At 41.2% G+C, this 12,850-nt stretch overlaps 1 protein-coding gene across 14 annotated transcripts in view; it reads left to right on the top strand.

Annotated features, from left to right (window-relative positions):
• vav2 (vav 2 guanine nucleotide exchange factor) overlaps window positions 1–12,850 on the top strand; it is a 187,182-nt gene that overhangs the window by 144,514 nt on the left and 29,818 nt on the right. For 9 of the 14 annotated variants that reach the window (XM_075455542.1, XM_075455547.1, XM_075455552.1 and 6 more), the window contains 3 exons: window positions 1,793–1,861; window positions 10,436–10,541; window positions 10,930–10,944. In XM_075455542.1, coding sequence (XP_075311657.1) covers window positions 1,793–1,861; window positions 10,436–10,541; window positions 10,930–10,944 — 190 coding nt within the window. The remainder of the gene's footprint in view (window positions 1–1,792; window positions 1,862–10,435; window positions 10,542–10,929; window positions 10,945–12,850) is intronic. The other 5 variants (XM_075455553.1, XM_075455548.1, XM_075455550.1 and 2 more) reach the window with 1 other exon arrangement.

Here is a 12,850-nt window from a genome sequence, read left to right as displayed (position 1 = left end):
ATGATAATAGTGCCGAACCGGACCGGGGGACAGAGAGAGAGGGAAAGCGAAGAAGAGAAAAAAAGAACAGAAACAAGAAGAGACAAACATGAAAAACAATGAAAAATCCGACAACCAGCTGCTACACCTGTAAAGACAAAACTGAAGACGATTCACGGCTTTTGTGGGGAATCCAACCTTAGAAGCACCAGGAGCACCTGTAAGCAGACAAGCAGAGAACAAACACACAAACAAAAAAACAGAGCCCCCACAAGCATCGGGCAGAGCCCCCCCCTCGGCGACCAGAGGCGGCAGCAGCCTACCAGCCCCGCCAGGCCCCCGCCACCCAGACATGGGCCGCGTGCCGGAACCGGCCCCCGCGAGCCCGAGCGCCACCAAAACCCCCCCGCAGGGGCCCCGCCCAACACCCGAGAGGGCCAGGCGCCCCAGACAACAAGCTTTCCTTTCAGTGGAAGATGGTTTATCAGTATCATGTCACTCTTTACTGCATATTGAAACACATTATATTCAATAGTATTTCATAGTATTACTACCAAAGGGTTAGGGTTGTTACTTTTTTCACAAATTCTCTTGGGTTTCCAGAATATTCTAAGTCAGACAATTAAAATATGTCCTCTAAATGATGAAGCATGACTTAGCCATTGCAGTTAATAATTCAGCCATTCAGGACCAAAGCACCAGCTTTGACTGTAAAATGTTATAGACAATGACTTTGTAACTGATTACTTATTCAACTCCAAAGCTGTTGTAGTCTTAGGATCCTTAGAGTTGGAGGATTTTGCGCTGACCCGTCATCAAAAGCATTCATTAAAAGGTCAATGAAAGCGGAACGTTAACGTAAGCGGCGCTCTAATTGTACACTAAATGAAAAAAAACGTCTTTTTTACACGTCTGGGTTGCTTCTTCATTTCGTTGCGTGACGGTCTTCGTCTAACTTCCTGCCCTCGTTGGCTGTGACCTAGCAGAATTTGATAGCTGTTTCTAATACTACATGGCATTAAGCTAATAGGCTTTAATTTGTAGCAATCATCCATCTATTGGGAAAAAAAAAAGTAAGTAAAAAGTATCATTAACACTACTGGCCATTTGAAAACTAATCCTGCACTTCTGAATAATGCTTCAGACATTTGATATCTTTGAATAGATTAGAGATGATTCCCCTCTATGTAATGAGCTAATTGATTAATCATCCATTTTTCTCTGCTCTGCTGCTCCTCGGGAGTCGTCGTTTGTTGCCGCGGTGAGGGGCAGGAATGAGAAATCGATTGCTGCTCAACGAGCTGACATAAAACTCTTGTTTATGCTTTTGTTGTTTTCAGTTCGTCTTGCGCTCATCCGGCTCGCTTCATGCAAGCAGTGGAGGTCACGCTCCGCTGCAGAAGAATTACAACTGTAAACACCGCAATCACCTTTTTTCCTACATTTATTTTTCATGACTTTACAATGTCCCAAAGGATCCTTGAAAGTCGATTGATACGACACCTTCTCATTTATCTAAAAAAATGTTTTCTTTCCTTAATCCCAGCAAAGTTGTTGAGGGGAAAAATGGCTCCTTTTTATGTCACTCGCTGTGTTTTGACAGCATTGTTTGTGACTGATGATGGGGTCTCTCTGTTGAATACATCCTGCTATTTTGCAGTTGAAGTGATGGAGCAAAAAGTGACAAGCCGACAGATGGAACGTGAACGTTTCCGACCGGCTATTTCTCTACCTGGGACAGCGTGGCCTCTGCAGTGATGAAGTGCTTTGTAATCCTCTCTTAACTGTGTGTGTGCTTCTGTGTGTCTACCAGGCCTTTTCCATCTGAGGACACTGCCCTGAATGAGGATGATGTGTACCGGAGCCTGGAGGAGTTGGCAGAGTAAGTGTGCATTCTACCAAAAACACCCACGCAGGCTGGTTTTTATCACCAAGGGGGGCATTGCTTCATTTCTCTGGAGGCTTCCCCTAATTTTAACCATATGCAACTCTGGTCTCTTCCTAACAGGATTCTGATCATAAACAAGTAGATCTAAACCCTGATATCAAACAGTTTACCAAAGTTGACTTGAATGATCTCAGTTTGTTCCCAGAAACCTCAGAGGATTTTCATTTTCTTCAGGATTTTCTCCAGCTGAGATGCTGAAACTATCAACAAGCTCTGAATGCTGTTATATCACATTTAGAAATATTAGAAACATTATTTTCTTTCTGCAAACAGACACAGTTTGGTGCATTTTACACGAGACAGGGTCCCACCGCAATGATGAGAAGCTGAATATTTGTGTTTGCAGTGCTTCTTAAAGGTTTTATCTGGTCTTATGTGGGATTTAATATATATAACTGCACACATGCGATCTGTGTATATATATGAAGAGATCCTCTGGAGTTTCTCTGTATGGACAGTACATACCGCATCTCGAGGTGTTTAGAAGAAAAACTGCGATTGCCTCTCCTCCCAATATTTGCTAATTGTTTGATTACATAAGCACGAAGGCCTGTGTCACTCTGCCTGTTGCCATGGTGACAACGGCACTGCTCAGGACTTTGGCCTGACTCTCTCCTCTCAGCCTGCCTTTGTGGCTTGCCGCCTGCTTTGGTGACTGTCTGATAGGTTTTGCTGTGTGTGAAAGAGTGGAAGACTCTCAGGGTGGTGACAGCAGCTGCCTGACTCAGATTAATGGAGAATAATTAGTTAACCGCTCTGAGATGGATGTCGTCCATCACGGACCGATAGGAAGGAGGAGAGCCTGGAATAGAAAGAACAGAACATATATTTATATGTATAGATATAGATATATGCCATCTGAACACATGATCGTCTTCTTTAGCGGAAGCTGTCGGCGACGGTTGCTGCCAAGATATCTAATGCTGGATTAAAGCCCAAATATTCGACCCTGCAAGCTTTGAACGTGGGCCTATACGATAATAGTATACTGGATGAAAAGAGAACATTATTTTGGGCTCTAACGCCCAAACCACCTCAACTGGCTCCTTTCAAAAGGGAGAGATAGCAACTTTACTCCAATCCTCTTCCAGATGACCAAATTCATCACTTTATCATCACCTTTGTTTTTAAAGCTCTTAACGGCCTCGCCCATCGTATTTATCTGAGCTTTTAACAGTCCGCAATCCTGGTAGAGCTCTGAGGTCAACAAATCGATTTTTGCTGGAAGTGCCCAGGTCAGAATACAAACCCTGGGGTGACCGAGCCTTTTCTGTAACTGCCCCCAGGCTCTGGAATAAGGTCTCCATCGAGCTGCGTCTTATTTCTGACCTGGGCCTCTTCAAATCTAGGCTAAAAACCTACTTATTTAGGATTGCTTTTAATACCCAGTAGTATGATGACACTTTTATCTTAATCGATTTTATTGTATTTTATTGCTTTCACTGTTTTTATTTGTTTTGACTTATTCTTCTCTTTATTTATTACCTGCTGTAAAGCACCTTGGTACACCATAAGGATTGTCTGTAATAGGCTGTATAGATAAAGTACATTTACATTTACATTTACATTTGTCCCTAAGGATGAGCCCTGAAAATACTTTTTCTGACTTTGTGGTCACTTTGATATTCAGAGACGGCCGGGCCACTACTTAAAGAAGCCCCGGAAGCTGGCTACTTACGGAGTTGAGTTTTGTTAGAATTTATTGTGAGACGTGAACAACCCTCAGCCGTAAAAAAGCCCCAAAACATCCAATAACTTGCCTGTCAATTGCACAAAAAAACCCCCAAAAAAACATGATACCAGTCATGCCTAAAACATGAGTCTAAACTTCTTTTTCACCTAACTGTCAACAGTACCAGAAATGTAAGCAGGTGGTCTGTGTGTGGATGTAAAAGAGTGCTTGTATCCACGGCAACAAGTGTCATTGAGTCCCGCAGCTACAGTATGTGTACGAGCACGTGAAGTGAGCACGTGAGGCTCTGATGCTTGCTGTGTTTTATCCTATAGTTTTCACAACCTTTCCCCTGATTGAGGTTAACCTCTGTAACCATGGCAGCAGGTTCAGTGAGCCAGCGCGTTGAGTTCATCTGTTTCTTTAAAATGGTCCACGGTGTCACGGCACAGCACTCTGGTGTAACCTGTAGGTGCAGAGGGCAGGGTCCTGTTAAATTAATCATGCTGTTTTGCAGTAGGGCAGCTCTTGACCTTTTACGAGGAGCATTTTGTTTCACCGGTGGACAGAAGCATAATTGATTCATCAACAGGCCCTGCACTTAATACACGTGGACACACTTAGAACATAGGTCACGCTAGCAAAAACTCTGCTCTCCAAGACTTATTAATTAGCCTGAAATATTGATGCATGAGTGATTTATGATGAGCGCGTGACTGAACTGCAGGGGTGAGGGTGGGGACAATGATAACCTTAACACAGTAATAATAGTCATGTTTTATGGATGTAAAAGCATCCCTTTTCCCCGAGGTGGGAAATAGTGCCATGATAGGGCATGTGGTGTCATAAAAAAGCAGCATGCAAGAAATGGAACGGCATTTATTGTACTCACAAATATTGAGTACAGAGAAAAAAAGCGTGTGGAAGAGTACAAAAGCAATTTTACAGCTAAACAATAGAAATGTATTGAAATTGGATCATTACGTTTTGTGGCGTGAAAACAGAACACATCAGCTGCAAGAAACTGCAAGTCTATAAAAATGGATTTTGACTTGAGGGTTTGAAAGTGGATCCAATGCTAGCTGATCAAATGTTAGAGGACTGGTTCACAAGGCCATGCGGAGAATAGGTTCACCGACGTTTTATTTGATTGTGGATTTTTTTTTTTTTTTTGCAGAGCCAATGAGGAAAAAAAGCGTGTCTGTGGATGTTTAAACCTGCGGTCAGTGGGCAGTTGGTGGGCTGATTTTTATGCTCGTATAGAGCTGAGGATCAATGCATGTGCCTCTGCAGGATCCGGTTCACAGATAACCCTCTGTTACTTCTATACAGATTCTCCCGTTGTGCCAACAACATCTTCTGCAACATCATCAGCGGGGCATGCCTGATAGTTGTTGTTTTTTTTTGCTTTTGTTGAGTAAGTGTGCTTCAGATGAGCTGGTCTGATATCTGTGAGTCAGTGGATATGTCCCCAGCATCTCGTAGCAGGTGACAATGCTCATTTCCTTATAATCTCATGATCAAGTTCTACATTTTCCTGTGGTGTGACAAACTCGGAACGCAAATTTCGCAAGTTTTCATTGCTACGACTTGAATGATACTTCCAATTGGCCATATATTTTGACGAAAACCTCCGTAGATGATGGGCCCTGTGCGGCTGCTCTGCATCCAGCACACTGTCTGAAGTATGGGAGAGATTGCGTTTTGCCTAAATGCGTATCATTTTAAAGGTTAAGTAGAAGTCACTCCGGTAGTGGGAGGATTTCCATATTTACAATATTATGTCAGAAATGCTCATGTCAGGCATGGTGGATTGGTGCCTGAAATCTGTCATTATGAGCTCACCTGGAAAAGCTCGCTGTAAATGTGTGGCATAGCTGTTCCGGTGGAAGTAAAAATCAGTGGAGCACACTTTGGTTTCTTTTAGACGGTATCCGTTTCTCTATCTAATTGAGGTCTCACAGGTTAATATGCCAAACCTGGTCCGTACTTCCTCCCTCCGGCCTTCAGATGTCAAGTTTTCACCTCGTTTAACTCTAAGTCTTCTCCGTCTGGAATAACTCCATCCTGGAGTTGACAAAGCATGAAATGGGGTGGATCGTGCACTGTTGCCAGGGGACTTCTTCCTTTGCGAAAAGCACACATAGATTTCCATTCTGAAGCAGGCACTGTCACAAGCTCTTTGCATCACTGTTTTTTTTGCCAAGAAAAGTCAACAGCTTGTAAACTCCCCTCGGATCATTTTTGTTACTGACCGCAATAGGTAACTAAAAGCTGAGGCGAGGGGAGTTTGCAGTTGAGCACTGGGCATGATATCTGGAACGTTATTTTATTTAATACAAGACAAAAGTCAACTTTCACTTTAAAAATGTGAAATGGTGCAAAACAGAACGTTTTTCCGGTACTGATGCCAGAGGATGGAATTAGCAATGTGTCCCAAAAAGTAACCGAGTGCATTGTGTGTTGCAGTTTGAAAAAGTTCTCCCCATCCACTCTTTTTATACGATCAGATCAAGGTTCTTGGCCCCCCTTTTTATTGTATTTTTGTGCCATACACGTGTCACATTGAATTGCATTTCTTTACACCTATAGATAGATAGATAGATAGATAGATAGATAGATTTATTAAAGACTCGTAGTCCAGATCACATAGAAAAACAATCAATTAAATAAATAAATCTTTAAATTTAGTATTCGAAAATAGTTTGTTGCACCTTGATGACATGAAACTGCAACATCCTCAAACTGCCTGAATGAAACACAGTGACTGAGCAGATACTTTTGTGTCCCAGTAAATGCTCTCCATCATCCTCTGTTTTAATTTAGCTTTGTGTTAATCATCCTTATGCACCTCCACTTTTAATTTCCCATTTTCTTAATTAATTCAGGATTATTTCTCTTATTTATTTATTTTCCCACCTTGTGTTGTGCCGTGTTGGAGCTACTGGAAGCTGTCATTTACAGCGTGAAAAAGCTCTGTTTTAATCCTGTTTTTGCTCCTTTTCGAAAGCAACTGAATTGCTTTTCCTCCATTTGACATGAGAAAACATTACCCAAAAATGATGTATTCCACATTTTTCAAGCTCAGCCTAGTGAAAATAAATGCAGAGATGTTTACTCCTTGTCATCAGTCTTCCCTCTGTATATTTTCACACCTGATGTCACGTCAAGTAACAAAAACTGCTTTGTGTTCTTTTGAAGAATATATGATAATATTTCCACAGAATCAGTAAGGTCACTGAGTCTCTATAGCATACGCTTTCTAACCCCGATGCAGTTAGTCATTCTCCCTTTCTCCTCCTCGCTGATGTGGCTCTCTGTCATCGTGGCCCGGGAGCGCAGACTATGATTGCGTGCAAGCATGCTGGACACCCTCTGGCCTGTCGCTGCGTCATTTATTAGTCATTAGACAAAAGATTTGATCTAAATCACAAGTCCGGAGGTCCTCGACTCTCACTCTCTGTCCCATTGATGCTCTATGACTCTCAGAGATACAAAAGCACACACTTACACATATAAACATGCACGCCTAAATGCATTTCAGTAATTTGATGATATCCACCAAAGCCCAAGAGACAAAGAGAGTATGAAAGATGGTGTCATTTAGTTGCATCATTGGCTTGAAATAAATCTCTGTTTTCTTCTTCTTTCTTATTTCAAAAACAAAAACACATTCACACGCTGAGAGTTCTGCTTCTATCACTTCAGAGGACCCGACAATGAATTAGAATAAAAAGAAATATGATCCTTACCAGGGCTGAAAACTAGCTAAATGAAACCTCAGATAAACTACAGCAAATTTCATATTACATTACATGTCATTATTATGACGGATCCTTTCTGCTTTCATAAGTATTAAGAGTGTAAATATGTAAAAAAATAAATAAATAGCAGCCAAACTAATGGAATGCACTTGATCAATTAAACATCTACAAGCATGACCATTGCTATAAAAGCAAGAGGTTTTGTCAGCTTTCAGGTCTGGAGCATTCAGGTCAAGGAGGAAAGACATCAGCAATGATATCAGAGAAGATATTGTTGTTGTCCATCAATCTGGGAAAGGGTTAGAAGGCTGTTTTCAAACAATTTGGAGTCCATCATTCTACAGAGAGAAAGATTGTTCACAGCATAACTGAAAACCAAACACCTCATATCAACTGTGAAGCACAGTGGTGGAGGGGTGATGATCTGGGCTTGTGTTGCAGCCACAGGACCTGCAGTCATTGAGTCGATCGTGGACTCCTTTGTACCAAAGAATTCCAGAGTCAAATGTGAGGCCATCTGTCAAATATATGACGACGTGAGACCGATAACATCATACAGAACTTCATTACTTCAAGTCATTAACGCTAAAGGTGGTTCTCCACGCTACTGAATCATGGGATGTGCTTAAGTCTTTTTTTTACACCCTTCCTTAGCATTTTATCTCAGACTTATTAAATGAATTATGACATATTGTAATATGTCATGTGTTGTTGACCATCTGGGGTCTGCCTGGTTTTAAGACCCTGGTCATATCCTCATACATAAAACCTTGAAATTTGAAAAGGAAATACTTCCTTTTCCACATGACTGTATATCCTGCTGTACAAAGGAGAACCTTCTCAGACTCCTCCGCCATATAATCTGCAGAGAAGCTGCGCGTCTTGCATCTCCATGGGTCTCTAGACCTTCCTTATATAATACTGTCTTTGAAGAATTAGACCGAAAACTAAGTTCAGCATCTGCTTAACCGTAACCTCTGTACCATCCAACACATATAAGACTCTGAGGAGCACGCTGTAGCCCTGCAACTTAGAGACGAGATACCGATGGGGCTGCATCAGTTAGTTGCCGTCCTCCCACACAGATGTCTCAGTGTTCAACACGAGCCACTTTTACTTAATGAAGAACGAAGCACAATACTGAGGGTGAACCCAGCCACCTCAATTAAAACTTCAAACAAGCTTTGCATTGCAATACAGAAAACCTGATTAAGGGCAATCGGTGTGTTCTCTTATTTTTTTCATTCCCTATTCAAACTGCCAGTGTTTCAGCTTTGATAGCATATGTAGTAGGTCACGTGAAGTCTGGCAAACCTACTTCTGCCTATAAATCTTGTCTTGAAATATTTAGAATTAATATTGCATTGAAACAACAAACACAAAATAGCCTATTTCAGGCACAATAAAGTGAAATACGAGTTTTCTCGGTCTCAGTTTGGTCGGTATGGTGGAAGGACAGCCCCCATTCGACTGTAAGGAGTGAGTTATCCGTCTCAGGAATGCTCAAAGAGCTGGGTTCATTTTCCTGGGGGTATGTTTGGAGAATGCATTATTCTTTCAAGAAGAGAAATCGGCTCTTACGCAGACAGGTTAGAGAGCAAAACTGCATACCTTGAGCTTGCAGGCAGTAAATAATTGATTTTGGAGTTAAAGCCAATATCACAGATGTGACGCAAAAGAATTCTATTCAACAACTGCTTCAAAATCATTAGATAACATTTATGGCTCGTGTCCAAAATATCAATGCCCGTCTGTGCGTTTACCGTAGAGGTAATGGGTGCCATCTTCCCTGGTCCTTTACCTGACGTGCGTCACAAACATCAACCCCTTTTCCTATCACTTTGTTTTTCATTAATTTTGTTGTGCATTCTTTAGTTTCAGCCACATTGGTTTCAGTTTTTTTATGTCTTCTCTGACCTGTACGTCGGTTGCAAAGGCATCTAATTTTTTGCCACAGCTGACCGGGAACAGCCAACATCTTTTGCCACAGTCTGAGCTGAATAACATTCTTGAAGGACTTTCATCAGTTTTTCCATTGTTTCCACTGGCTGCTCTGTATCCTGTCAAACTGCCAGCTACAACAGCCTGTTAGGGTTTAGGTTTAGTGAGCCAACAATTCCATTATCTAAAGAGACTTTATCTTTTTTTTTTTTCTTCTTTTGATTTGTATTTTACGAATCCATGATCTTTAGCTGTTAAATAAAGATGTTTGTTTCAAATCTGTGATTTCGTTTGTTCTTAAAAATGGAATAAAACGTCTGAATTAACATCCTCCCAAGAGTGATGATTCCATATTGTTTCTTTACCAGGGCTTATACAACTGCTAATCTCTGGACATTAAAAGCTAATAACTATTTTTCATCTCTAGTGTTCACTTATTAATTAATATCAGTCAATTTGCTTAGGAATCAGAAAGAAGACTGTTTTATCTCCAGTAATCCTTTGATAATTGTCTGTCCATGTGCCAGTTTCCAAATTGCAATTAAACATTTTTTTGTAAAAAGTGTTTTGGGGTTTTTTTGTTTAAAAAAAAAAAAAAAACTGGCATCCTGTTATCTAGCAGAAACCTTTGTTCTTCATTATTTAGCAGGCATCTCAAACTTTTTTATTTACATTATTCAGTAATTCATTTTCCTTTGTTGGACTTAAAGCAACCTTTTCTGACATGCTTCATCAACATGGATCAAAAAGTGTTTTCCTGCTGGGGTTCCTCTTTGTCAAAATCCTTTTCCCAAACAAGTATGGCTCTTACAGTGCGGGGCGACATACGGCGTGAGCTCGCAGAGCATGAGCGCTGGAAATCGTTCCTCACCGTCTGTGCTTTGCATGCCACTCGCCTAATTAAAGGTCACTTAGCTTGGTGGGAGCCAAAGCAATAAACAGATTAAAGGAAAATGCCACTAAATAGCATAACACATCTCAGGTTTGTTAGAGCTCGGAACACCTCGCCATGTCACCCGTTAATGAGCCTGCATTCGTTTGACAGTTAAGGCCCTTTCAGCTGTTAAGGACATTTAAAGATGATGTTTTTTATTAGTTTGTTCTAAGATGTACCCTCTCATTCTGCTGCAGTGAACACGACTTGGGTGAAGATGACATCTACGACTGTGTGCCGTGCGAGGACGACGGCGATGACATCTATGAGGACATCATTAAGGTGGAAGTACGACAACCCATGGTGAGGACTTTGCGTTGCACTTTCCGGCCTTTTTATAAGTTGGTGATGATTTGATCGTCTCAGGTGTTTGCCTGAACAAATGTGAAGCCTGGATGTTCGACTCAAGCGCTGACTTCTCCGTAGACTGTGCTGAATGTGTTTCTTTTGCATGATTTCATTTTACCATAAAACCTATTATTGCATTATGAGAATGCAATGGATTGATAGCACTAGAGGAAGCATCTCCATTCACTTTTAATGTACCTTCCTGTACATTATGTCTGTGATCCACATTGTCATACAGTTCCTACATTACAGGAGATCTCGAAGCACACTTCCAACCAGTTGTCTATTACATACTCTGTGATAAACTTGACTTCTCACTTGCTTTGCTCTCCTCATGCTGCAGATCAGATACATGCAGGTGAGTGCTGCTGTGCTTGTGACTCACACCACTCTGTCAGCTAACGCCCCCTCACCTCTTAATTTTAAACAAATTCATAACATCCCAAGAGAATGGCCCGCCGATTAGTTTAGTGACCCGCGCATGGTGACAGAGCAGAGACCCCATCTGGTTCAAAGTTGTGACTTCAGCTCGATGACTTGAGTGTCAGCTGATGTCAGTGAGCTCTACCCGCTGCCACAACGAAGCCTATGACGAATAAACTTTTGTCAGGCTGACCCACTTCTCGGACATCTTCTTCTCTGTTAATCACATGCTGAAAAGAAGCCATGACTGGACTTCCATTTTTCCATTGTTAGCTCCAGTTTATGTGTTATCCGCACTGGTTATCAGCTGCCAAATCTGCTCCAGATGGCTTACGTACTTGTTCCTTAGTTATACTGCTCATATCAACGTCACACCATAGCAGATGTGTTGCAATATTAAGCCTTTGTATGTTCCCGTTTCTTTTTTTTTTGTTCCACTGCAAACAATGTGTATGTTACATTTTCAGACATTTCTCAGTTTTTCACATTTTGTTATGCTTCTGACTCATAATAGAATGGATTTACTTACTTGTATTAATTTGCTTCAGTACTGTTACATGGGTTTAGTTATCATTTATCTATTATGCCGTGACATTATTGAGAGTAAGAAACTGAAATGTCCTGTTTCCAGAGGTTTTCAGACCCTCATCAAAGAATTCTGTTGCATTGTAATTTTATCTCTGGTCCTTGCAATGCTTTTCCAACTTGACTGCAGTATACCTGTGGCTACTTTGAACCACAAACAGACTTCCTACTTTAGGCAGACCTGCCAAACTTAAATAAAGGCTGAAAAAAACCTCAGGTGAGCAACTAGCCAATAGTTAATAGTCCATAGCTGGAAAATCAATCCACTTCCTGGATATCTTATTGGCTGCCGAGCAATCGGTGTCAAACTCGAATGAGATTTGCACATGTTCACCCTTATCTTTAGCATCCTGTGTGAGAACAGCTTAAGAAGGAATATTCTCTGATAATGATGAATCAAAGGATTAACTAATTGGCCACAATTCCCAATGGCGTTTGTGGGAGAAACGCGGCACTAAGCATCACTTCGTTAACACCATCCCTACAGTCAAACCCCATAATCGCGGCATCATTTTGTGGGGTTGTTTTTCTCTGAAAGTGGCTGGGAGACTTGTCAGGACAGAGAGGAAGAGAGATTCATGAAAGTTTAGACTTTCCCCATGTTGTGCAGGATCACAGACTGGGGTAAGAATGTACAATTCAACAAGATAGCAAACCCGCAGCATTCCTGAATCAAGAATCCCCCATGTTTTCTTGTGCCGGCATGAGTATGAGCCTGAACCTAACAGAGCGGCGAGCTGTGTGCGGATGCTCTAACCTGGTTCAACTTTTGCCATTCTGCAAAGAAGAATGAGAGACTCTTCCAAAGAAAATGTGTGCCACGCCTGTAGGATAATTCCAAAAAAGGTTTTGGGGCTGCTGTTACTGCCAAAGGTGCTTTGAATAACTGAAATGGTCTGAAAATTTAAGAAAACAGGATATTTGACTTTTTTCTTTTCAATTTTTATAACAATTTTTTCCAACCTAATTCTGCTAGTCTAAAGAGTCTAAAACCACTGCACTGTGAATACATAATATACACCTTCCAACATGGAGACCTAGTTTGAAATCGGAAATGCTTTAAGTAGAAGTTTCTGCATCTTCTACATCACCTCTCAATTTGCCTGTCACATGATTCTGACTTATCAACCTTAGATTTTCTGACATATACTGTAAATACACATGCCTTGTTGAAGCAGCTACCCTCCACAAATAGTCACACTCGAACACTTACTTACATGCCTCTCATTCTCTTTAAAGTCAATATTCTATTAATT

This window comes from Odontesthes bonariensis, chromosome 22, assembly GCF_027942865.1.
Source record: "Odontesthes bonariensis isolate fOdoBon6 chromosome 22, fOdoBon6.hap1, whole genome shotgun sequence".
Taxonomy (NCBI): Eukaryota; Metazoa; Chordata; class Actinopteri; order Atheriniformes; family Atherinopsidae; genus Odontesthes; species Odontesthes bonariensis.
Note: the sequence above shows the minus strand (reverse complement) of the source record. Positions and strands in the feature narration are given on the sequence as shown.